The 25,779-nt window shown below is 40.9% G+C and overlaps 1 protein-coding gene across 3 annotated transcripts in view; it reads right to left on the reverse strand.

The window, feature by feature from the left end:
- IMPA1 (inositol monophosphatase 1) overlaps positions 1 to 25,779 on the reverse strand; it is a 103,424-nt gene that overhangs the window by 68,278 nt on the left and 9,367 nt on the right. For all 3 annotated transcript variants that reach the window (XM_069220412.1, XM_069220413.1, XM_069220414.1), the window contains exons 4-7: positions 21,965 to 22,069; positions 21,755 to 21,800; positions 11,385 to 11,493; positions 1,668 to 1,776 (exon numbers count right to left, since the gene is read on the reverse strand). In XM_069220412.1, the coding sequence (XP_069076513.1) occupies positions 1,668 to 1,776; positions 11,385 to 11,493; positions 21,755 to 21,800; positions 21,965 to 22,069 (369 nt within the window). The remainder of the gene's footprint in view (positions 1 to 1,667; positions 1,777 to 11,384; positions 11,494 to 21,754; positions 21,801 to 21,964; positions 22,070 to 25,779) is intronic.

Consider the following 25,779-nt stretch of genomic DNA (forward strand, 5'->3'; position numbering starts at 1 on the left):
TTACCAGAGACTCTGGAGGCAGAGAGAGAGGATAAAGGCAATATCCAGCACACATCCGCGGCCGTGGTACTGAGAAATTTCCAGAGGCTGCTGATTACGGCCAAGCTCAGAGGAAAAGGAGGAAAATTAATTTGAAAAAAATATATATTTGTTAACCTAAGTGAAGGCTGCTTCTATAATCACAGCTTGATAATTTTAGTAGCTTGCAGGTATGGGCTCCTACAGTATTTGTTTATAAATGTTAGTATGTTACTGATTTCAGTAAGCAACTAGAACATCTACTAATTATGTTTTCGAGGTTTTATATAATGCATACCTGACTCCAGGGAGTTCAAGAACTTTACGGGAGAAAAATAATACAATTGTAAATATATAAACCATTCAAAGAGACTAACATTCTTAGGCATACACAAGCTGCTACAGAATTGTCCGTAATGTGTGATGTATATGGAAAAAAATATTTACAGTGGACGATACATGGAAATAAATCATAAAAGACCGCAATAAACATGTGCAGACATTGTGTGGTAGGAAACCATCTAACTTGGGTGTTTTGGGCTGAACAACCTGCATAGTCCAGCATGAAGTCAACCTTTAAACTGTTGGAGTTTCAGATTCTTTTTGAATACCTCAAAATATGACTTAGTTCATACTGCAGGTAGAAATGAGGTCCCAATTCTTGGGGAACTTCTTGAGAAATATTGGAATATGGTTAATTTCTTGAATCTGGATGGTTCCAGAAGAATTAATTCTGAGCTTCATAGAAAGTGATTAGGGCTAACAGGGCCCCGGTGAGGGAGTTGGATGGAGGTTGCGGACCACAGTGCCTCTGATACTATGCTTCACAGCAACAATTTTTTGTGCAGAATTTTAATTGCAAGCAAGCTTCTTGTCTTTAATACCGAAACTCCTTATGTCTTGTGATCATTAGATTGCACCAGGTTCCATCTTTACTCTTTTCCTGGAGTACTTGGTTTTTCTAATACTTAAACACTGATGTAAATAACAGCGGACAAAAATGGAAGAAACATCCAGAAGGCACCATGCCTCACAAGGTATTCTGACAAGTCTGACGGTAACACACTACAGAGTTTTTTCTGGCACATATTTTAAAGAAGCTAGGTTCATGACTCTATGCTTGATGAATGCCATTTTATTAAGAAACGTTGTTCTCAGGAGAGAACAAGAGAAGGTACATAAATGTATGTATACACAACTACATATACACCTGTAAACACAAACACACACAGACAGACAAAACATACTTAAACTTGATTTTGTTTACTTGACAAAAAAGGTTCTGACCGCTGATTTTTGGCAGACACTGCCAGCAACCCTAAAACTGGGTCTGAGAGTTCAACTGTGCCAGTTAGCCAATTCGTTCAAGTAGGGTGAGTCAAACTCAATCAACAGGTGGCTCCTTTGTGTGGAAGTCAGAGATTCATTCATAGTCTTTCAATTTGTTTGGTAGGCTATGTTCCTTCTATGTCAAGAGTATGACAACCTAGTAATATTTTGGAATGGTAGACGTAGGGCTGTACATATACCGAAAGTTATATATGAAATCTTTAAACAAATTAGATTTTTACATGACAATGAGATAATAACTTTCCAATTTGCGGTTGATTATTTCTAGTAAAAACACAACATAGGAGAACACAACTTACCCATGAATTGGGATACACAGAAGTCTTTCCATGTTGGAAAACATAACTTTTACCACATCTGGGTTTCGGCTCGATCCTACTTCTGTCAGTATGAGTGACTGCGTAATATCTGTTTTAGCCAAAACATATTTGTTATTCCATAGTACAATAAATTAAAAAAACGATATAATCAAATTCTGTGGCAAGACTGAAAGTGAATGTTAATGCGTCATCTTCAGGACCGTGTGAACAACTTTAAAATGAAGAAACACAAAACCTGCCAGGATTATCTACTTAGGTGCTGTTGAAGTGACCTACCATCCACAGAGTAATCCATTGGGTGCCATGGACAGGAAGGTCACGTTGAAGCACACAGCACTATGAGAGTTGCTGCCATTTAAAGGTTCACTGCTCCTCTCGTCCCTCAGCCCCTTTGATCCATGCTGGAGAATCTTCCTCTGCTGCCAGTGGAGCTGGGATACCCTCCAACTGACGTGTTCACGTAAGAGATGTGCTGATGTCAGGTTCTGGAATGATGTCCATGACATCACTTTCAGGTTTCCCCATGGGTTCAAGTGTGGCAGAAAACAGCACCTGTTTTGGTGCTCACAGGGGAAAGTACCATGGGAGGTGTACCGCTAGACAGTTGGGACACTCTGCTATCCAGAGACACACCTCCCGTCGCAGAAAGTGCTTGGTGATAGCAGTTGAATGCAATCACATGGTGATTCCAAAAGCAACCAAGGGATTCTAATTTAATCAGATGGGGGAGTGGCCACAAACAGCCTGACACTGACCTCCAAAATATGGGCCCTAATTTGGAGGTCTGAAGAGCTCTTATGTTTTTAGAGTTATCTGCGGGTGTAATAAGCCTTCCAACTCACACTCATTTGGCTAATTTCACCATCTTTTCTATGATATTTTCCCTCCAAATAAGCAACACAGCACCATTTGTTTCCATCAGGTCACCACCTTTGCAAATATGCACCACTTTCAAAGAATGTTTTTTCGCTATTCATTGAAATGTGAACACGTTTTTAAATACTTGGCCTCACCCTGATTTGAAACGCATCAGTTTGATAGATACGGCAATAATAAATGACATCACAGAAAGTTTCAGAGTACCTCTGAAATCAACGAGTGAAACAAATAAGATTACCACCTGGTCAGTATTTTACCAGCACTGCCAGTAACTCTATGTCACATCCAATACAAAAACTGGAAAATAAATTAAAGCCAATCTTTTTCATCTTAATTTAAACACCTAAAGAAATGAATGCAGGATGAAATATATTCAAAAGTAGTTTAGAATAGCTCATGCTCGTCATAAATAATTTTCAAAGCAAGCAGTGGTAAACTTTCCATTTTAAAGTACACAGCACATGTTACCGAAAGACAAGAACTTAAAACTGAACACAAGTGAAACATTGCATCACATGTGAAATGAATAAAGGAAAAACCAAGTCAGTAACACAATAGACTCAATGCTAACAAATGTAGTGTAGCAGATGTTATTTCTGATATGTTCACAACTGTTGCAGGGATGTGTAGAAGAGTTTCCCTTGTGGTGGGATTGCTTCCTGAACCCTCAAGAACTCTCAGGAGCTGCTCTGCATACAGCTGAGCACTGGGCGGAGGAACCTTTAGGGTCCAGGTTATAGCCTTTCTCACCAAGTATGACATCTAGCATGCAGCGATTCAAAGCTCAAACTGACCTGCAAATGTGTGAATTTCTCTAACAATGAGTGAGATTTGAGCTTTCTGCCTGATCGGTACTTACCTTGCAGAGGAGACACCACAATTACAAGCTAGCTCTCCAAGGGTGAGGCTTGTGCAGTGTACTTTATATGCACCAAACCTTGTGATGTCCTGAAATGATGGATACTCATCAGCATCATTTTTTATATTGGGGCCTACAAATTTCCCATGATCCTGGTTTTCAAGATAAATTGAGCATGCACTCCCTATCATTTCATTGCGGCCGCTATTCCTAGCTTGCAGTGTGGACAAACAGCAAGAATCTGTGCTCAGGGCTCTCTTATTAAGCTGCAAGCCTGTCTGTGTCCCTTTTCCTGTGGGTGTACTGGAGATACAAAGGTGTCCAATGATCTATGCTTATAGGGAATTGTTGGACATGTGAGATGTTGCTGGGGAGCTGAGAAACACAGTTTTCCAGTGTTACATCTCCCACTATTGTAACTGCAAGATCATGGAAGTAGGAAGCAGTCTGGCAATTTTTGCCCTTAAAAGATTATGTGAATGGACTGTGTTTTTTTCGCTTTTTGGGGCCCCTGGAAATGTTATATCAAGTGGGTCTGCATCCTTTAGTCAGGGTAAGAAAGATATTGAGTGCTGGTGGACCCATTCAAGTAAATGACAGGTCTGTCGTTTGTTTGGCAGGTGAAAATGTGTCCAAAGAGAGCGAGGTTAAAAGTGCACATTTTAATTCCCTAAGTGTAACTGTTTTAGTAACATAAAGCAGATGTGCATTCTCACACCCTGTGGAATGTATAATAGTTGCATTTATATGGCAATCTGTACCCCTGAGGAGGCGCTCATATGCTTTGTAGATGAGGAGCATATCAATTTGTGGAAATGCCAAAAAAAGAAGAGCGAGTCAAATATATGGTCTATGAGGGGAGTGTAGGTACGTAGGAGCCACATTGGGGCACTAGAGTTCTGCTCTTTTCTTGTTTTTGTCTCCCACCCTAGGCATGAGCTTGAAGTGAAAGACAGAGTTAGGATATTTACACTTCAAATGTTACCCCTTTGGCAGGAATATGATTCTTCCCTTCTCAACTAATTTACTGCAATTTATTTTCAGTGAGTGGTCATGTGTCACTTTTTCAACCTGTCCTATGCTTTCTTTTAGGTAACATCGCTGTGTCTGCTGGAAGTTTTCTGCCCACACTTTACATTCTGAGACATACAGATATCAGTTTCACATTCCTCTGATAAAAAACAATTATAGCTAACTGAAGATGTCATACATAATGGAGCTACTTGGCAGCTCTGATTGTACAATAAGAAATGTATGACCTGAGGTTCTTGACAGAGCCGGCCACTTGCAGTCGTACTGTGCCATGAATGCAGAATTGTGGATATCAATGGTGCAGCAGTTATATCAGCACCATGAATTGAAAACCCTAGTTTCTTTTTTTTCGCCCCACATTATTCTTCATATGTCACTGGTTCTGTGTCATATCCTATGCCTCCCAATCGTTCAACTGACTCCTGAAGTTGGTCTTGATTGCTTTCTATTGCTACTCGTGGCCAGTAAAGTCTACATTATCTGAATCTGGATACTATAAAGGCTTTACGATTGTTCCTTGCTGATAAGAGCCCGCCCAACTGCCGATGCTCTCATTCCTCTGCATTTGCAGATGTGAAGGTCATCTCGTCTCTACTGCTGCATTTTGCAGGGCATTTATGTTGTAGATAATCCCTTGCAGGTCTGACAGAAACCCAGCATCAGGGCTGGAACATCATGCTGGTTAGCTCAAGGCTTCCCCCTGACTAATGATTGTTAGAAATTGGGTCTCTAATTGACAGAGGTATGCACCCTTGTCCAAGTAGGGACTACAATCCTAGTTAGGGTAAGTCACAACACGATCCAAATTATCCCGTGCTCACCCTCTGGTAGGTTGGCAGAGAGCAGGCAGGCTTAACTTAGAAGACAATGTGTAAAGTATTTGTGCAAGAACTCATACATTAACACAGTGAAAACACCAAAAAAAGTGCTCCACACCAGTTTAGAAAAATAAATAATATTTATCTGAATAAAATGAGATCAATCTGAAAGAAATTAGATAAAAATGACAAAAATCCGAAATGCACAAGTCGAGATATCACTTTTAAAGGTTTCATTGAGTCTCAATTCTTAAGAATCAGTGGTTATAGCTTTGTAACACACAGTACCTCGGATGCGTCAAAAATAAAAATGCACGGGGATCGCAGAGGAGGAGATGCGTTGAAAAATAAGGCGCTGTGTCAGATTTTCTGTTGTGGCACAGACAGTGCATTGTTTCTTTCCACCCTGCAAGGTGATGCAGCGATTTCCAGGAGCGCAGCGTTGATTCCTCACTGCAATGCGGGTATATTTTGATCTCCAGGGCCAATCTGTGGGTCGATTACTGAAGGCGCTATGTTGATTTTACGACGCACAGGGATTTTCTTCTCTGGGGTGAAGTCTTTGTGGCCCTGAGACTTCAGAACAGGAGGCAAGCTCAGTCAAAGCCCTTGGAGAGCTCTTCTGGGGAAGGCAGGGTCCTTCCAGCAGAGTCAGAGGCAGCAGGGCAGCAGTCCTTCTCAGAAAAGATGAGTCTAGATGAGTCCTATGGGCAGCTAAGCAGTCCCTTTGACAAAGTCAGGTGTATATCCAGAAGTGTCTTATTTGGTGGGGTCAGAGGCTCAGTACATATACCCAAAAATGCCTTTGAAATGGGGGAAATTTCAAAGAGTGGTTTTGAAGTGCACAAGTTCCCCTTTCTGTCCAGTCCTGTCTTCCAGGGTTCATGTGGGGAGTTATCTGTCCTTTGTGTGAGGGCAGGCCACTGGGCTTCAAAGTGTGAGAGAGAGCCCCTCCACCCTTTTCCACATTTTCCCTGGCTTTTTATGTGATGTTAACTTTTGGAAACCTCAGAGGTACACAAAATTGCTGCCACCCAGTGTTCCTCCACTTGTCTCAATAAAAATGCTACCCCAGTTGTATGACTGGGCCTAGTGCCCTGACAGGCACTTGGGGGAAGGGTGGGTGGTAGGAAGTTTACAGAACTTTTATCACAGAAATGAGGAAAATATGTGTTTTTAGTCAACCTTTGAGGTTTGCAACGGCTTCTGAGTAGGAACACCTGGTAGGAGCCACATGAGCCACCCCACCCTTGATTCTTCAAGGTGGCTAGATTTTAAAAATGTGCAGGTTGCAAGGTTTCTCTATGTGTCAGCTAAGCTAGGGCCCAAAGTACAGAGCTGGCCACACTGCATAAAAAGTGTCAGTTTTCAGAGGACAAATGTGATGTGTCCATTTTGCGTTTTGGGGTCTTTCCCGTCACAGGCACTAGCCCTATCCACACAAGTGAGGTACCATTTTTATCAGGTGACTTGGGGTGGTTGCGGGTGGTAAGAACTTTTGGGATCCCCATAGATTTTAGCGGCTTTTCTTACAGAAATGTGAGGAAAATGTGTGCTTTTAATCAACTTTGAGGTTTGCAAGGACTTCTGGGTAGGAAAACTTGCTAGGAGTAGCTCAAGTCACCCCACCCTGGATGCCCATTGGCATCTAGTTTTTTAAAAACATACAGGATTGCTAAGTGATGGCTGTGAAAGGGCCCAAAATCCAGAGATAGCCATATTGCAAAACAATGTTACATTTTGGGGCCCTTCCTGTTGTGACCATTAGCCCTACCTACGCAAGTGAGGTACCATTTTTATCAGGAGACTTAGAGGAATGCTGGGTTGTAAGAAATGTGTGGTTCCCCATACATATTGCAGATGTTTTTCTCACAAAAATGAGAAAATGTGTGCTTTTAGTCAGGGTTTGTGGTTTGCAAAGGCTTCGGAGTAACAAAAACTTGGTGGGAGGCAAAGAAGTCACCCCAACCTGGAATCTCCTCGGTGTCTAGTTTTCAAACATGTTCAAGTTTGCTAACTTTCCCAAGGTGCCCCATGAGCTATGGCCCAAAATCCACAGCTACCCACATTGCCACAAACTGAAAATGAAAAGTAAAACAGTTTCACAAAAGAAAGCAGACAGATGTCATGTGCGCGAAGCAGACACACAATAGGAAACAGAAGTTCGCTCCCAGTCCAACATATCGGTAAAAATGCAATTATCCATGTAACCAGCAAAAGTGCAATTATCCATATAACAGGGTCGATGTCCTGCAAAGCGCACGACTACTGCCCAGCGAGATCGCGCTGCCTACGAAATAAGAAAAAGTAGTCCAGAAACCACACGGAAAACAAGGAGCCTCGTGTTTTCAGTATTTGGCCGGTGCGCTCAAGGAGGGCTAAACACCAGAAAAACCATGATGTATGCTTGCCTTTCACTAAGGGAATCAAGTAAATTTTTAAAAGGCGAGCCCACAAACTAACCAAACTGATGGTCGTGCAGTGGGCGTGGTTAAAAGCCCACAGAGAGATTACAACAGGGACCCAGCGCTTTGCACGCTCGACCCTAAGAACCTAATTTTACAATGATGGCTAAGTGCTGTAATTAGGAAGAAGAAAGGCTGACAGACTGGGAAACCCTACCATCACCAGGTATTTCTGAGAACTGCAAACCCTGGAAAAACTATGGAGGTGGGGCTTGTGTGGATTCCTGATCACCTGCTTAGCCAAAAAGCTCAGTAAATAGTCCACCTTTGGGTGAAATCACAGAATTTCCTCACATTTCTATGAGGAAATGTTCTGTAATAAGTGGATTGTTACAAGTCCATATCACCCAGTATTTCTACACTTTTTCTGATAAAAACGCTACAACACTTGTGTGGGTTGGGCCATTGTTCATGGCAAGGCACAAAACTGCAACCACGGACAAGTCTTTGACCCACCTTCCCATAACTCTTTTTCTTCAGATGTGAATAGCTATTGTGATTGGGTCAGTGGTCAGCTGCCACTCAGACAATCTTAACAACCATACTCAGTTCTGAAAACTAGGGACCAAGACAAATCCAGGGAGGTATGAAATGCCTGGATTGCAGAACATTTTCTTATCCTGAATGCCCAATAAACGTGTCATCTATGCCTAATATAAAAACTGTTTTCTCTCACTTTCCAAGGGGAATGGCTGCAGTATTTGTCAGAACCCGAGTAGTCCTAGTTATTTCTGAAACCTAAAGTTCCTAAGAAATCCGAAATGGTGGTGTTTGCATGGCTGCCACCATGTTTCACTACCCAAAATGTCCTACAAACGTCAATGTAAAGGGTGAAAAATCTAAATATGCTTATAATTACGTAACAGAAAAAAACCTGCAAATTCCCGACAGAAACGGACACAAATGGTGACCATGTACTGGCTACATTGACTTAACATGGTCACAAACTGGCTCATTGCAATCCTGTACCATAGGCCTCCTCCAAACATGTGGTACCATTTTTCACAGAACATCAGGAACGTGGATGAAATGCCATTGGCTGATGACTAAAATTAACGTTGACATCTTTAAAAAATAATTTATGAAATTCTGTAGAGTGCAATGGCTGCCAAGTCATCTTGGTGCTGTAAGTGCTCAGGCAGAGTACTATGCATGAATTTTAATTTGACATACAAAGAGGGTGAAATGACCATCCCTGGTCTATGTACTTAAGAGAGTAGTGCCTTTTTTTAATAGATGGTCATCGACTGTGGCTGATAGTGGCAATGGATTATGCCTTCTTAGTGGTCGAACGTAGAGCAACGAGGATTGGCATGCCAACTATGGCTGACACTGTTAAGCAATTTTAGGAGTCATGTGGCCTTGAAACAAACTTGGTGGGTTGCACTGCTGTGGCCTTGAGGTGTGCTATTTTAGACTCTTCCTATTCGTCTCTCAATTCGACTGTTTGAAAGTGTTGGATGTGGCAAATGCATGGAGTTTGGATTGGTATTCCTTAGTGACATGACTAACAGCAGTTGAGTTTTAAGATGAGTAGTTGCGTATGTTTGTTTTGAGCACTCACTATTTTATGAACAACAGTTAAACTGCTTTTTATAGTAACAACTAGAAGTATGATAGTCGGAGCTGGTTTATTTTCATGTACCTTAGCGCACACTTGTCTACGTGTAATAATCTGCCTGCAGAATGTTCCCACTGCACAAGAATCACTTTACATGGTGTGTTTTCTTACTATGCAGATGAAAACATTTGGTGTACTACGGTTGGTGGCATGTAAAGCAGGATAACACTGTTGAGATCACAAAAAAATTACTTTGGTTTGGGATGTCGGTTTCATAGGAAATTTCCTATGCTATTGCAGTTCAAGCCTTGCTTCATGCCAACTCTGAAATGTAGAAATGAAAATATACGAGAAGCAAGAAGTGCACTCCCCACATTCTGCACAGTCTTGCCATGATGCATTCTGGTGTGGTAGTAGTAAATCAGATTTAGTATTGTTTTTGAACATTCATCCAATTTGCATTATTGAAGACTTTAAATTATGAACTACATAATTAATCTACACTCTCTAGCTGGAAGCAATGAGGCCAAAGAAACATATAAATGCTCTAAGTAATGTGATCTTTGGCATGGCTTTGTGTGACAGTGTTTTCTTTTATGCTGATGAGATTATTTTGCACAGTGAGTGGTTGCATTTGATTTGTTGAGAATGTACTTTTGGAAATGTGTGACCTATTTAAATGCGTTGGAAGGGATGAGTGCGAACATTGGTTTCTATGCACACAATGCAATATTGAGATTGTGCCTTGTGTTTACACTGTCTTATACTGCATTTTAGCTGAAATGTAGTTTGAAGTTGTGCATGGGTTTCTTTTATGGTGATGTTGCCGCAATTCCATTTGTGTCTGCCAAATGTTGGGGTCACTGCACAAGCCACAGTGCTGGAAGAATTTGGAGGCACTAGAGTTGAGGGGTTTGTGCTTTGGTGAAATGGGACAATGGGCCAGCCTTTTTCTTGACCCTAGTCCTGTGTTCAAGTGCAAATACACAATAGCGGATGGAATTGATTATTTGTCTGGACTATCTGTGCACATGTATGCAAGTATCTGTCCATGGTCCTTCAAGACTGAGCTGTACAGTTTGTGTGTCTACTGCAAGTCCTTGGTCCTGAAGAGGAAAGGGTGTGTTGTGGTGTTCGTGGTTTTACTTGGACGGAGTTGTGTGGCTGTGAACATGCACATTTTCAGTTTTGTGTGGAAGGATTGGATGCAACCACTGTGCAACTAATTTACCTGACTTATCCAAAGTACTGTCTCTCAAACTTCTGTTTTTTTATCTTCTAAAGGAAGGAGATGCTATAGTTTGCTGTTTTTTGTAATGTCTTAGTAACTCTGCTCAGCCAAGCTTGTGAGGTCATAGGTTGTTGATGAGTGACAGTGCGGCTGAGCTCGCAGGTGGAGAGAGCGGACTGAGCAAAGGTTGTGGCTCCTGGTGAGGCATTCAATACGGAACCCATAACTTACTTTTAAAATAAACATAAAACCTATTTATCCACAGGAATGAACTACCAGATGTCTGATTACCAAAAGCGAATTTATAATAGGTTATTTTTTCCAGAGCAAAATAGAGTGAGGTGTTTGGACCAGGTATGGTCTATAACCTTGCAGTGTCCCATCCAGATGAACTAATGAATTTTATTCTTGATTCGATCAAAGCAAGTACAACAAATCTAGAAGAAGGAACACTTGATGTTAATTTGGTAGTTACTCAATTGGTTGGTTCTTCTTGCATTTACTCTAGGGAAACTTGAGGTTGGTGAATGTTCCTAGTCCTCCAAAAAAGCCACAGGGAGATGGAGAGTAATTGTTGGCAACTTTTATAACCCAAAGACTACCTCTCGGTCCTCTTGTGAACTGTCCAGATGTAAAGTCTTGTGAATTTAAGGTTTACTGCTTGCTGATTAATTTCAGATGATGAAAGCATAAAAAGTACACTAGAATGGAAAATCTGCACTATCAGTCACCAGGAGAGATTATTCATTTGTGACAACAGTACACAAGAAAATAAAAGGTTTGGTTTGGGATGCTTGTGTTTCTAACCATTATAAGCAAATATATTAGGCAAGTATATTCTAAAAACTTACCTTTTTGGCCAGACACCTGGAGTTTTTGACCATTGCAAAATGCTCCCTTTCCTTTTCTACCAGTGTACATTTTATCTTCTACACAACTGTACACCACTCCAAATTCAAGCTGCAAATTGTAAAATAACAACAGTTACATCACTTGAAAATGTAAGCTATTTAGTTTTGGACTCAAAGTCAACACCAATATAGTCCTGCAGCAGAAGAAAAAAAGTAATACTAAATTGACATCAACAGCTTTGTTGAACGTGGGGATTTCATATCACACAGCTGAGGTTATAAATTATAGTAAAGTCAGATGTGATTTTCAAAAGAAAATGTCATAATAAAAACTCTACTTACATACAGGATTGTAAGCTAGCTTAGTGGTCCAATATATTAACTACCAATATCTAAGTCACTCAGTGAATTACCATTCTGAAGTCGATAACTCCAGAAACGTCTTGGGTATCAGTGAAAAATGTTGACTCATATGGCTTGCAAAAAAAAAAAGCCTCTGGTTATTCACTGAAATGATTTAACAGTGGGCACCCAAAACTTTTTACCACTGTTGCACTGTCATCAGGGGAAGTACTTGCTTCCCCTTTGTTTCGCCATCTTGCCCATGTCTCCAGAGACACAAGCACAGCAACCTAATGGTGGTTCGAGATCTCACCAGCTTTCTTCTGTTGCTCTCAAGTCTCAACAGACCCGAGGGAGGCAAGAGAACACATGAAGCACTGCACCTGCACCAACTGTTTTACCCAATGTCAGAGCGGCCTCTGAAGTCCTACCCTAACAGGAGAACAAGCAGCTCTCATAGATGCTCTTGGCAGCGTAAAGTTGCATCATTTGGGTAGGTATTTATTTTTAATATTGGGGAGGGAAGGTGTATGTTGCTAGGGTTGGAGGTGGGAGTTAGGATTCTTTTATCATTTTGAGAGTAGGCTGTGCTATTTATGCCCCACCCCATTTCTCCTTTGCTGCTTACAGGTAGGAATGGAGGAATGGGGGGGTGGGGGGGGGGGAAACGGTGGGATTGAGGAGGGCGACAAAAGATAGGGACTATCTCTGGGACAGGTATAACATGTTACATTAAAAAGAAATTCAATGTTGTTGGGTGGGTCTGTTGTGCTAGAATTGTGCACCTTTCTGTGTGTACAGAGATTAAACCATCCCCAGTTCAACTGCAAAAATGTGTACATCAACAATGACAGAAAAGCTAGTTTACAACCGCAAGCAACAAATGTTCAACATGTCAAGTTAAGCATTTTAGGTAAATTAACAATTAGAAGTTAGGATGCTTACCATTTCTAATATAACAACATTGTTAAAGAAAGTAACAAGCATCATGGGACAATGTTTTAGAAGCAATCTAGAAGAATGTCGTTAACCTGTTGTGCTCAGCGTATATCAATTAGAAGAATATTTAAGGTAGACTATAATGGAAGGCCTGTGAAGCTTTGTTAAAAATTTTACTAATCCAAAGAAATGTGAAAGAAACTCTATTTATTGGGATCTTCTGTTGTACTTTTTTCTTTTTCGCAAAAATACATTAAGACTTCTCACGTTGTTGATGAGGTTAGTTTATAGTACAGACCAATTTACAAACAATGCCATTTTGACCAAGAGAATTCAAAGGATCTGGCATAACTTTGCCCTATTGAACAGACCAGGCTCGGCATGGCTTGATAACACCAACACAGGTATACTGAAGTGTGCATAAACTGGAAATCATCATGCACACAGTTAAAAAAAATATATAAGTATGTAAAGAACTACAGTTGCCAAAACAATATAGAACTCCCCTTAACAGGGCATAGCACAAACATCACAATGAAAATCTTCTATCCCCAGAGTTTGCCAGAGTGGGTGACCAACACTGAAATCCTTGCCTATTATGGTAATCTGTGAGACTACATGTAACAAAATAGCTGTATTCAGCCTGGAATATAGTGTGTAAACAATTCGTTATTGAGGCTGATTGGCTCTAACAAATGCTTTTCAAAATAAATAATCCAGGACTATTGTCTTTGTCGTAACTTTCATAATAAACCTACAAGACATACAGTATCTGGCATTATCTTTCCAAGTGAAGCAATCAGGCCTATAGATGTTAACAGTTGGCTTTTCACCATAACCAACGCAGGCATCCTATACTGCGTATACACTTTCACACAAGACAACCTTCTGAAATACTGTCATAAAATTACAAAGATATACAAAATTACAGTCGGCAAAGCACAATACTATCTCTCCCAAAATGGCCTAACAAGGATTCCCACAAAGCCAATCTTCTCTAGCTACAGTTTGTCAGCACCAAAACCCTTTCCCACCACAGTAATCTGTGAGATTCCATGTAACAAAATGCTTCTCTGTTGACTTCTCAGTAGAGTAATAATCCATCCTTAAATAGATTGATGTTAGCATATGCTTTTCACAGTAAATAAGTCATGCCTACTGCCTTTTTGTAATAAAGAGATCAGGTCTATACTCGTGATCATTGGCTCGTCACCATAACCACGCGAGTCCTGCTATATACTGAATAAGCTTTGCTGCAGGACAAAAAGGACAGTACAAACAGTTTTTCAGCAGAAGTACACAACTTCGGCCCAATCGAAGCATGTACTCAGGGAAAAGTATATGTAGGTGGAGCCTAAGCCCATCTCTCTGCAGTACGTGAAAGTTCTTTTATGTTGATCGCATAAGGTTAAGCAACAGCGGCACTGTCAAGCCAGACCTAAACATAGAGGAAAACCAAACCCCGCATGGCCTCACACTTCTAAAATCTGTCTGTTCTACTTTCAGGAAAGTAATCACTTCAACCAAAGTTACCTACTGAACCAACATCATCAATGTAATATCCATTAGAAGCAGAACACTTTTCAAAAGTATCAAGTGCCGTATTAACCCCCCCTCCCAGAGCCACCTATGCAACATACAACTGATAAATGCAACTTCCTAAAAGGCATCAAAGTCATCTCCTGAAAAATGAATGGCACACCTTCATCCTTCATTAAATCCCTCTCTGGTGAAATGCTCTAATCTCTCTTTGATGCCACTGCTATCATCGTCCACTATCCCATCTTCCCACAAGATCTCAGGTTTTCCCTGAACTCCCCTTCTTGAAAAATCCCACCCTCAACCATGATAACCTCACCAACTATTATTTCATCATCCATCTATCTCTAACACACCTTAGCAAAACGTGAAAAGAGAGTGCACAGCCAACTGTAACAGCAAAGCAACAACAATTATCTCCTCTGTGTAATAAGCTGGCTCTTTATATGATCAAACTGAGAGCAAAGAGTCTAGTGCCTCCCTTATCAGTGGACAGGGGCTTGCTCTAGCAATCCAAAGGTTCTCTATTATGGGGTAGTGTCTCGAACAGTCTTCGGCTGATCAGAGAGAGGAGTGTTAGACATCTACAAATACACGCCCAGTCAATACAGGACACACACAAATCAAGAAGGAGATCCACACCAATGTGCAGAAATAACAAGTATCTTTACAAGTATGTTTAGGCACCAGAATCTATCAGGTGAGTATGTTTTGCAAGAAAAATCTTTACAGTTTTGAAAGGTTGACAGTGCAATTTTTGGAAGCTGCAATGTTATCCTATCAAGATAAAAACAAGTACTGATTCAGGTATAGTAGAGCAACTTATGGGACCAATCTCCTAGGATCAAGGTAAGTATTGGGCAAGGGTCAGGACCACATCATCATGTCTCCCTGGGCGGCACTGCGGATTAGTCAGTGGGGATTGGTCTGGTTGAAAGCCTGCTGCAGATTTGGGCAGGGAGTCCATCTGAGGAGAACCAACAGGTGGGTTAAAGTCTTGAGATGCTCGGGGACAGCAGGACCTTTGGTCGTCTTCTCCACAGGAGACGGGTGCAGAGGTGTCCTTAGGCACTGAGTTTTCTCCATCGGGTGCACTCACGGTTGAGGGGGCCTAAGGGCAGAGTCCACAGGTGGCATCAGTGATTCCACAGTGGGCAAGCCCAAGGTGGGCTTTGTCTCTGGAGGGCTGGAGGACCAAATGGCCTCCTTGGCCCACTTCAGCTCGGGCTAGGTGGCACTGGTGCAGAGGTGCTTTCAGGTTTTTGTGGTCTCAAGTCCTCTTGGGTCTCCTGGAGTGCCTGCAAATGCAGGAAAGCAGCTCTGCTGCTCCAAGGGAGCTCCTGGGTCTTTGTTGAAGGCAGGCCTCCCAGGCTTTTGGAGGCACAGTAGATTGCAGGACAAGGCGACTTCGACGCAAATCGGTGGGAACTGCAAACAGGCTGGTAGGGCTGGGGCCAACACAGGTTCTTCTTCCTTGGGCTTTGCTTTTGCAGCTCTTGAGTGTCCTTCTTCATAGGTCAGCACAAACCTGATTTCGTGGTGACAGGAGCTCCCCTAAATACTGAATTGAGTGCCTTTTCAGGCAGTCTAGGGTAGTAGGCAATGGGCTACTTACCCCTGGAGTCACTAAACCCCTTATAGGACCACTTCCTGTAGGCAGTGGGCCTAACCCTGTCCCAGATTCTTAAATCTGCCAAAACTAAGAAGGCAGATTTCTAAATGTGGTGCCCACATCAGGTAGCTCACCTTAGACGTGGGACTGACCTGAGGGGTGGAAAACCCTCTGAATACTAAATTTCCACCTGTCCCAGTGCCAAATGGGCCCTGGGATGAGGGGCCAGCATCTCTCATTTGAGTGAAGACAGGTCTGCATACCAAGGTCCAAGATTTGCACGTCATCCTGTTGGATGGGGGGTGACCTCAACTATAAAGGTGGATAAATGATCTTCCTGCTTCATCACAGAAAGGGTCACAAAGAAGTAGCAGTGAGTCTGCCTCCAGAAGTACCTCACCACCAAAAGCCATGATAGCCTGTTTTCTCAGCTATCAGGGTAGGGAGATTGATCCTTAGGCAACTTAAAAACAACTAGATTACATAAAAATGATCCAGTGACAACAGATGTGTGATCAAGTAAACTAGAAACTATGCACACTTGTTCTCAACTATATGCTTCTATATTGTACCAAGTTTAAAGGTGATATACCACCTCAAGTCTAATTGTTTTTTCAAAATGCCAGAGAAGGCATGGACCTGGATTTAAGAGTGCCCCAGCTGGAAGAGATTCGAAATCTAGAGTCTGATTTAAGGGCTGCAAGACCTAAAGAGCAGAGGGCACCAAGAATAGCCAGAGGTGTTAAAGGAGCCAGCAAAGGAAATCAAGCAAACCCTCCCAATTGTAGCATCACAGATATTCTCTCAGGAGCAGACTCAACAGATAGAGGTGGGGGCACCCAAATGTGGGGAGAGTCACAATGGGAAGGAGGACACAACAAAATGCATCAGAGGATGGAAGAAGAAGATCGGCTCACCTCGGACAACCTATAAAAACTAAAACACCAATAAAAAATAAAACACAACTTGATGGAATCACTGATTAAATATGATGTGGCGAAACCTGCTGAGATACAACACTGAGGCTGGGTTGAAGAATAGGAAAACTCTCTCCAGCTGAATGTTAAGGTATCTTGGGCATGTTATGGTAAACATAACAACAGGCAATATGGCAAAGCAGGCTGTAGTACAATAGCTACTTGAATCTGCACTCCATTCACCTAGCATTGGTGGCGCAGTCGCTACAGAAAGCCACAAAAGGGTGATGAAGTAGGGAGATCATGCTAGTATAGAGGAGTAATGTGGGTGCAACACCTTTCCAAATATGCAGTGCGAGTAGTATTCCAGTTTGGGAAGACGAGACAGGGAAAAAGGGGGAGGAAGAAAAGTTTCGGTAAGTTTCAGTTACAATTTGAAATGTATGTTTTCAGAGGAACTGCGGCCTAGTACACATATAGGCAAGCTCCAGGCATTGTACTTACCCAGCTGGATGGAATTCAGATTTATAAAAAGAGATCAGTAGGTGTCCTGAGGATCTAGGCGGGTGGCAATACTGGCAAATAACCTCCTATAGCCCTTTCAGATAGTTATTAAATGGGTTTAACACTAATGCCAACACTAAGCGATGAAGATAAGAAAAAGATGGAAAGTGAAATTATGTTGCAAGAGGTGGCAGAAGCCATTAGGTGCATGAGAAGTTGGAAGACACCCAGTCCAAATATGATGCCAGTTGAATTGTGCAAAAAGCCCTCAGCATTATAAGGCACAACATGTATAAAGAAGACCAAGAGAAAGAGAGCCTGCCATGGGATCTCAGGCATAAGGTCATTATTGTGAGACACTAAGGTAAGCGGGCATCTTATCAGCCAAACTCATTGTTAAAGGTAGAAAAAGAAATATTACTGCCTAGATTGCTGAGAACTATAAACTCTATCTTAAACAAAGACCAATCAGGATTCATGTGGAGGCATTGGACAAGAGTTAGTCTCAGAAGACTACAAAACTGGCTGGCTACAATACAAGACAAGACAGGACCTTTAGCGATAATGTCCCTAGTAGCCAAATAGGCATTTCATTCTGTCCACAGGCTAGTCTCATTTTTGACACTACAAATATTCAGATTCAACCTGTCCTTCTATAATTGGGCAACCCTCTTCTATCGAAACCATACGGTAGTAGTCAAAGATAACATGGTGGATGTCCCATATATTCCCCTTGGGAAGGGTCACCTGATAGGGGTGCCTACTTTCCCACAGCTTTTTTCACTAGGTGTTTAACCACTGGCATGCTGGATCAGATCACTCAAGAAGGTTAATGGGCTTTGTACAAAAGGAAATGCCATAGAGGATAAGATTTTGCTTCTATGTCTATTTTATCCTGCTCTACGTATGTAGTCCCATGTAGACATACCAAAGGTTTTCCAAGTTTTGGGTTATATTGTATACAAAACTAGTACGAGGACCTTAACTGGAAAACCCTCAGGAATCTCTGAAGCGCGGTTCATATATCAATGCATTCCCCATACCGGACATGATGTTCTTCCAGCTAAACAGGAATCTAAAATATGTACAAGCATACAACTGGGAAGCATAGATCTCATGGATTAATTGCTGGATTTATGGACAGAGAGATGATGCCTCAGTTAGAAAGGAGAGAATGATGATGGAAAATCCCTCATATATGTATGGAAGTGAGGGAAGAAAAAGTATTTTGCCAGACATTCAGTCAACACCAGGGGTCTACAGAAAATCTCTGCTTCAGATGGACAGTCAAGATCATCATTTTGGGAGGGAAATATGCTTAAACAAGTACATACATTGAGAGGATTCAAATCTAGAATTTACAAACTGGAAGAATTGATGCAGGGTGATAGAATGAAACCATTTTCAAACCTAAATACAAATACACCTTGACCTAGGCCCAGATTTAGAAATATTCATAGTTAAGGATTGCCATACAGGCTGAGAAGTTAGTCGGTGCCAAAAATATAGATTATGTTCCACTGGAGAACAGAGTACTTCCAGGAAAATTGTCTAAATCATCTGCCTTGAATATCCTCAGTGATAACATGCTGAACGTGCTGCAGAGACTACGGGCCAGATGAGAGGCAGACTTAGGAGAATGGAGGATACAGACTGGGAAGCTATGCTGAAACATCCTAGACAAGTTGAAATAAATGCTAGATTACACTTGATTCAACTGAAAATCCTCCACAGGGTATACTAATACAGAAGTCGTTGCTATAGAAGAAGGCACCTTTCTACATAGAACATGGTTCTGCAATAATATACAGGAATCCTCCTAGTAAAACATACTTCCAAACTGAGTCTGGTCCTAGAATATGTAATTGCCTTATGTCCTCAGTTTGTAATCCTAAGGATCTCTGATGATGTAGATCTTCCAAGAAACAAACTCATGTTTAGTATACTAGGCCTGATTGTTGCAAAAAGGGACCTTGCAAAAAAGAGACACATTAGCAACATATCTTACGAAAGGGCAGCAGCACAGAGGCATGGACCTATATTTTGGTGCTGAAAAAGTGACATATGAAAGTAAGGGTTGCACCCACCACCCCCACAAATTCCACAAAATCTCAGGCTGGTGGATGCACTTTTATGGCATAAAGTTCCTCCACCATGCACTGAAGTATTGGACATTCATGGCAGAGGAATCACAGATGCCTGCAAAGATTCGACCAAAGACAGAGGACTAGATCCTCCACCCCTAAGCAAAAGAAGCTATTAGCGTAACTGAATGTGCTACTATGACACTGTGTATCACTTCTCTCAGACATCGATAGGTGTCCATTGTTGTTAAATGGCTGAGAATGGAAAATTAATTCTGATCTTGTTATGAACTCTGGGAATCAAAACACATAAAAAAAACTTCAAAATATTAATAACAGATTGTTCTGGACCATGTCGGAAAAACACAGTGTTAAGACACAATGGTTTCGGAAGCATGGATTAAAAGAGTGCTTTGTAATGGGTGGGAACCTGAATTATAGAGACAAAAACCTACATGGTACAAAGAGTATTTATAGAAGAGAATGCAGCTCTCCTTCAGCCTGTTCAGCAGTTTAATGTTTAAACAATCTGCCTCTGTATTGATTAATCCTGCAAAATTATGGTTGCTGGGAGATATTTTGTACTGCATTCCAACATTCTGCAGAAGCTAAGCTTTTTCCAGTGGTTACAGTTCTAGCCAATCCTTTTTTTCTGATGAAGTATGTGTTTATTATGTCTGTTTAGATCAAAACTAGCTTCTTGTCAATTAGGACAAGAATTTACTTGAGGGTTAGGTGAATGGTCTTCAACACCAGTTCAACACTCGTGGACATTCCAAAGCCATCTGGATTGTCATCTATCAATAAAGTGTGTTTGTCCCTTGAATGAGTAGCACACTGTCTAAATTAAAATCATGTCCTCCCACTACCCTAAAGTGTGCTTCCAATGTTTCAGCAGGGTCACTTTTAGCACCCGCATTTGAAGATACACATGAGTAGCAATCTGATAAATGATGCCAACATCTAACACATGAGTGATGTACTTGGGAACAAAAGACTCTTGTTCTGACAGGAGTGAAGTTTAATGGTCTTTGTATTGACTGTCACTCCACAGAGGAGACTGGAGTGAAGGGATGTGAAAAACTTGTCTGGGTCAGGAAAAAACGCAAAGCCTTCTGAAATTTTGTGATGTACAACGCGGACAAACCTTCCACTAATCAGTCATGTAAATAAGAGTAAATGTGAAGTAACTGTCTGGTGAGAAGGCAGTAAGGAACTGTCATAAATTTTATTAACACAAAGAATGCCAAGTTTAATCTGGGGGACGAACCCTCTAATAGCAAAGGTTTCTGTCTACTCCATCAGTGAGTCTTCCATTTAAGCGAAAGAAACATCTACCTCAAAATCAGTGGCATGAAGGCTGATGAGTTGGCAAGCAACAGTTATGAAACAACCTTTAGTCATGGAAAAGCCTTTAAAAGCAAAATATATGTCTCCCACAGACACAATAATGTGTATTAACATGATCTTGTTTTCCAATGTCCTACTCTGACAGAGAAGTAAAGATCACTCTCTAGGTGCCAAACATTTTGAGGGGGTGCAAAGCTATCTGCCTCCTCCAAACCGTGCGACCGTGTCTCTGAAGCATGCTTTGTGCTGGATTAAAAATTAAAAGAAAGAAAAATGCTGTTTTCTTGCATCCCAAGAGCAGGAAATCATTCTAAATGGACCAACACAAAGGTGGAGTATTCCTTTCTGGGGAAAGATTGTTATTCTGTACAAACTGGATGTTGTTAAAGATCAATTGGAGGGTAGGTCAAAGGACACAGGATTGTTAGTGAGAGAAGATGCAGATTAATGATTTGCCAGAAGTGTGCTGAAATTTTATATATTTTAGTTGCTGTAAATAATTTTAAATCATATTTAAATGCGTGAATAGGGTAGCAAAGGAGCAATCTCCAAGCTTGTTCATCACTTAAAATCTGACTGAATGGGTAATTATTAGATTAGTACACCACTAAGAAAACTTGCAGAACTAACTATTTAGCCATATACACTGGACTAGGTTTGAATGTAAAACATTTGTACAACATCTACTGGGCCACACATGCTAGCTGAAAACAAAGAAACAGCAAGGCCTGGAATGCAAGGTCTACTTTTGTCAAGGATGCACCTTCACTTCAAGTAACACAATATTATCTGAAAAAACGTTTTCTTTGCCCAAAGGAGCATTATTGTGCCCATTCAAGTCAAATGTGATCTGCCTCTTTATACAACCATATTCCATCATAGGTAATATATCCATAATCATATTAAGTCACGGTGTGCTATCAGAATATGTGTTATTATCAGGCAGTCTATTTGTTTGCAGAAGGGAAGATCCATTACAGTGAAGTACTTCAATTAACCACTTGAATAAATCAATAAGGACACAGTAAAAAACAGTATTTAGTTCTCTTTATGTGCAAAGGTAAATAAATAAAAAACACAAACCTTTTTGTTCACAGCAAAGCCAATGGACACAGCCACAAATGGAAACCTAAAAATTAAAAAAAGTGTGTATAAAGGTTTTGATAATTATGATATTTTACAAAAATAACTTCCTGCTGCAGTGTCAACATAAGATTTAAAACATTAATCATGATTCCTTGAAACAGAACAGAAAAGGTTCAAGGCATTTAAATGTTCATGTAGAAATATTACTTGTGCACAAAGTTTGTTGTTCCATCAATGGGGTCAATGATCCATGTTGGGTTATCAGACAACGTACTTCCTGCTCCGGCAGCAACAGATTCTTCACCAATAAAGCTGAAAAAAGATGTGTGTAAATATCACATTATTATCAACTATTTGTAACCTTCTAAACTTATGATTGACACAGCATTAACAGAATGATATCTGACAAAACATAAAGGTCGAAGAAACATTACAAAAAACAGATCACCACATTTCAGAATGTTTATTCACATTGAAATCGGTCTTTCATTAAAAAGTGTATGTTGTAGCTGACAGCTTTTTCAAAGGCAAAGAGTTGTAGAATATGTTATTCAAATTAAACTTATACAGGTCAAAATCAAACACAGTGAGAAAATTTAAACCAAGGTATTGGTCACCACAAACCTACAGTGGTTGCAAATTAATGGACAAGGACCTTGACCGGATGTTTTCTCCTGACCAGAGTGAACCATGAGATGTATTCGCTAAGAAACGTATTCAAACTATTAGAATTGTTACTGAGAAGCGACCTGACTATTCTCGATCACAAGTTTAACTATTATTGGGGTCACTGGAAAGCCCTGCAGATATCTGTGATCTACAATGTGTCAATGTAATCATCATTTTTCACATAAGTGTTGTAATAATCTAAAAGTACTATGGATGATCACGATCTATGTCTAGAAATTACAATTTAATTACAATGCATCTTATTCAAAGTCTTTTTTTGCTCACACTAGTTTAACATGGGTTCCTGATTTAAAATTCAAAAATCTGAATCCGTGAAGCCTAACAACTGCAAGCAGATTGCAGTCGACAATGTGATACCACTTAATAACTTTAATACTATGGGTGGGGAAATATCAAAAAGAGGTTGGCACTTCAAAATGCATAAACACCTACAAATAAATGTATTGATATTCATATAGAATTTACTTTGCCGTTCCAGCCCTAGAAACAGCAAAGAAAGAGGAGAGAGGTTTGACTGTCTATTTCGGTTGGAAAGGAAACACCTCCATATTCCAAGGGGTTTTCTCCACAAGGAACAATGTCTTCCATGCGGACAATCAGTCTTATGGACTAGTGGGGGAAAAGGAGTAACCTGAAAATCACGACTTGCATTGAGCTCCATGGGGCACTTTATGGGATTTTTGTGAATCCTTAAAGGTCAGAAACATTTGGATTTCGTAGATGTAAATCCATATGCTTCCAACCACTGTATGGCAGAGTTTTTTCACATACACAGTTCGCCAACAGTAAGTTGGCGAGTGAGATTTGGCGTCCGTTAGTGCGATTTTCAGTTACTAGGAGGGCACCCGGCAAGATTTCCCCAACACAGGCGTTCACGACCGTTCGTGGTCAGAAAGTTGCCGGTCGAGCAGAAAATCTACTCAAGTGGAAGCAAAATTAACTGGAGAAGCAGCGCACTCTGGGTCACCGTGTGGTGCCATTAGCACCGATTTTTCAGCACCGAATGAGCTCCCGGTGCCAAAAAGCAGCTCAAGCAGCACAACATGCCTATTTCTACCAGTTTGCCGAACTCCACAGAATCTCGCAGAGTTTTCATGAAACTTCGCAGAATTCCGGAGAGTGAAACTCCGCATTTTCTGCCCACCACTAGTTCAAATATAAGGTGGTCTGGTCAGTGGATTATAACATTGTTTCCCCACCAGCTCATCAAATCACCTCTTTGCAGTTCTTAGACATACTTCAGTCTACACTGCCAAGGTTTTGTGAGATAAAGCTACGTTTCTGCTACACAAACAGTGCATACATCCGCACAATGGCAAATGACTGAATGGTAATATCCATTGCAAGAACGTGCATCTCTTTTTAACTTGCGCTTTCAAAGCCAATAAACTATGGGGGGGGGCGTCAAGTTTTTTTGTTAGCGCAAATTACTTTCTTGACTGCTTTTAGGGGAAGATTCAGGAAAAACATATCTGGGGAACAGTGAAACTAATGACAAAATTGTGCAACTGTAGGAAATGTTTACGGAACTGTAACAAATGGACAAAATAAGTGCACGCAAAGACAGGATGTTCTGACTTCAGAAGCCTTGATGTGAGATCAGGGAAGGTCTCCATTAATAAAGCATGACGGCAAACTCCTAAGAGAGCCAAATTGTTGAAATGCAATGATCAAAATAGTTTCTAAGTAATATTTAAAACACTCACTAGCATCTATCCACAATCAAATGGTGGTGCACAACGAGGTTCCTCCATATTAAAAACGTAGCTACCATCTCTTAGTTAACAGTCTAGTAGGAGGGCTTTTTATATTTATTTTATGATTGCTCATTTGTCAAATTTAATTTGTCCAGCCATTTAATTAGCTACTCGTACTATTGTTTAAACAGTTTCTGAGCACTCCCAAAATTGAAAGCTATGAGAAATGAAGCACATGAAGACAACATTAAATTTGCCCAGAATCAAACAGTGTAATCAAGTGGGGAAAGCCATACTAGAATCCAAGTCTCTTACACCTTTTGACCCAATTCACAAAGACAGTTACAAGTCTTTAGATGCAGGGAAGATTTAATTCTGCTCACGACTCCAAGGATTCTGTTTAAATTCCTGTCTAGTTCTTTCCTGATGTAAACTACATCTAATATGAAATATCTCTGCCCCTCCAAACAGGTAGCGCAGGGGTTTGGGAGGATGGGGTCTGAGGTGTGGGGGCAATTCATTTTGTAATCACCATTCTCGTGCATTAGTTCAGTGGCTAGTGGCCACAAGTGTCACTATAACTCCAAGCAGGTACTCCTAGTCCACCTGGGTGCCCACTAACCAGAAATACTTTACCCTGGTTGATACAGAATTTGAGACACAGGCTTTTGCGAAGTAAAAAATATAGTTTGGGGATAAACAGTGGAAAATGGCTCAACAGTTTGCCCATTTCTTCCAACTGCGAGTCCAGTGTGACGCAGGACTCCAACAACTTTGACCTGTGACCTCCTCCCCCTAGTGGTTAACACTGACCGGCCATCCAGGTATTCTGTTGGTTCAGTGGTGGGTTTATGTGATAGCCATTTTAAATAGTATAGATAAGCCTATTCTTAGGAACATTGTTTATTGAGGACATTGTTTATTCTTGAGCATCCTTGGTGCTCAGGTGGCTTGAAGAAAATAGGAGACAAGAGAACTTTCTAAGTGGCCCTAGAATATCTGAGGTAGCCATAGGCTTCAATGTTAAACTATTTTTAAGTTCTTACCATGAGAGAGCTATTGTCAAGTGTGTTGGTTATCTGGAAAAGAAGGAGCTAGAGACACTAGATTCTCTTTGGGGATCCTTGTTTTAGGTGTATTAAAAACATACATACCTGTATAGTTTTTTTTCTTTATAAGCGTTAACAACTGACTGGTCAATCAAGTTACTAAATGTTATCTGGAGCCTTACACACTTCCTGAGTTTCTGACTTCACACTGTGTGCTGCAATAAGGACTGACTTCCTGACCCACTACCCTGAGGCAGGCAAGTGGTAAACAGGGAGGAGGACTTGATGATTCATTTAAAGTGCACCAAAATGGTGGCCCAGGGACAAAACTCAAAAATTATACTAACCTCAACAGTAACTGCCTATTACTCTCAGCTTGGACTGGAACAACAAATGAAAAGGTGCTACTAAATTCTATGAATGCCCAGTACCAATCTTTTAAGTATCCAACAAAAATGCAGGAAAGTCTACAAATTTGCAAAACCTCTGCTGTCATTGGCGACATCACTGCATGCAAAAAATAAGATGATGCTGTATTTGTGAACCAACTCTACATTTTGCATGCAGTGGTACAGGTTTTTCCTGG

The sequence above is a fragment of the Pleurodeles waltl genome, chromosome 2_2, assembly GCF_031143425.1.
Source record: "Pleurodeles waltl isolate 20211129_DDA chromosome 2_2, aPleWal1.hap1.20221129, whole genome shotgun sequence".
NCBI classification, from domain to species: domain Eukaryota; kingdom Metazoa; phylum Chordata; class Amphibia; order Caudata; family Salamandridae; genus Pleurodeles; species Pleurodeles waltl.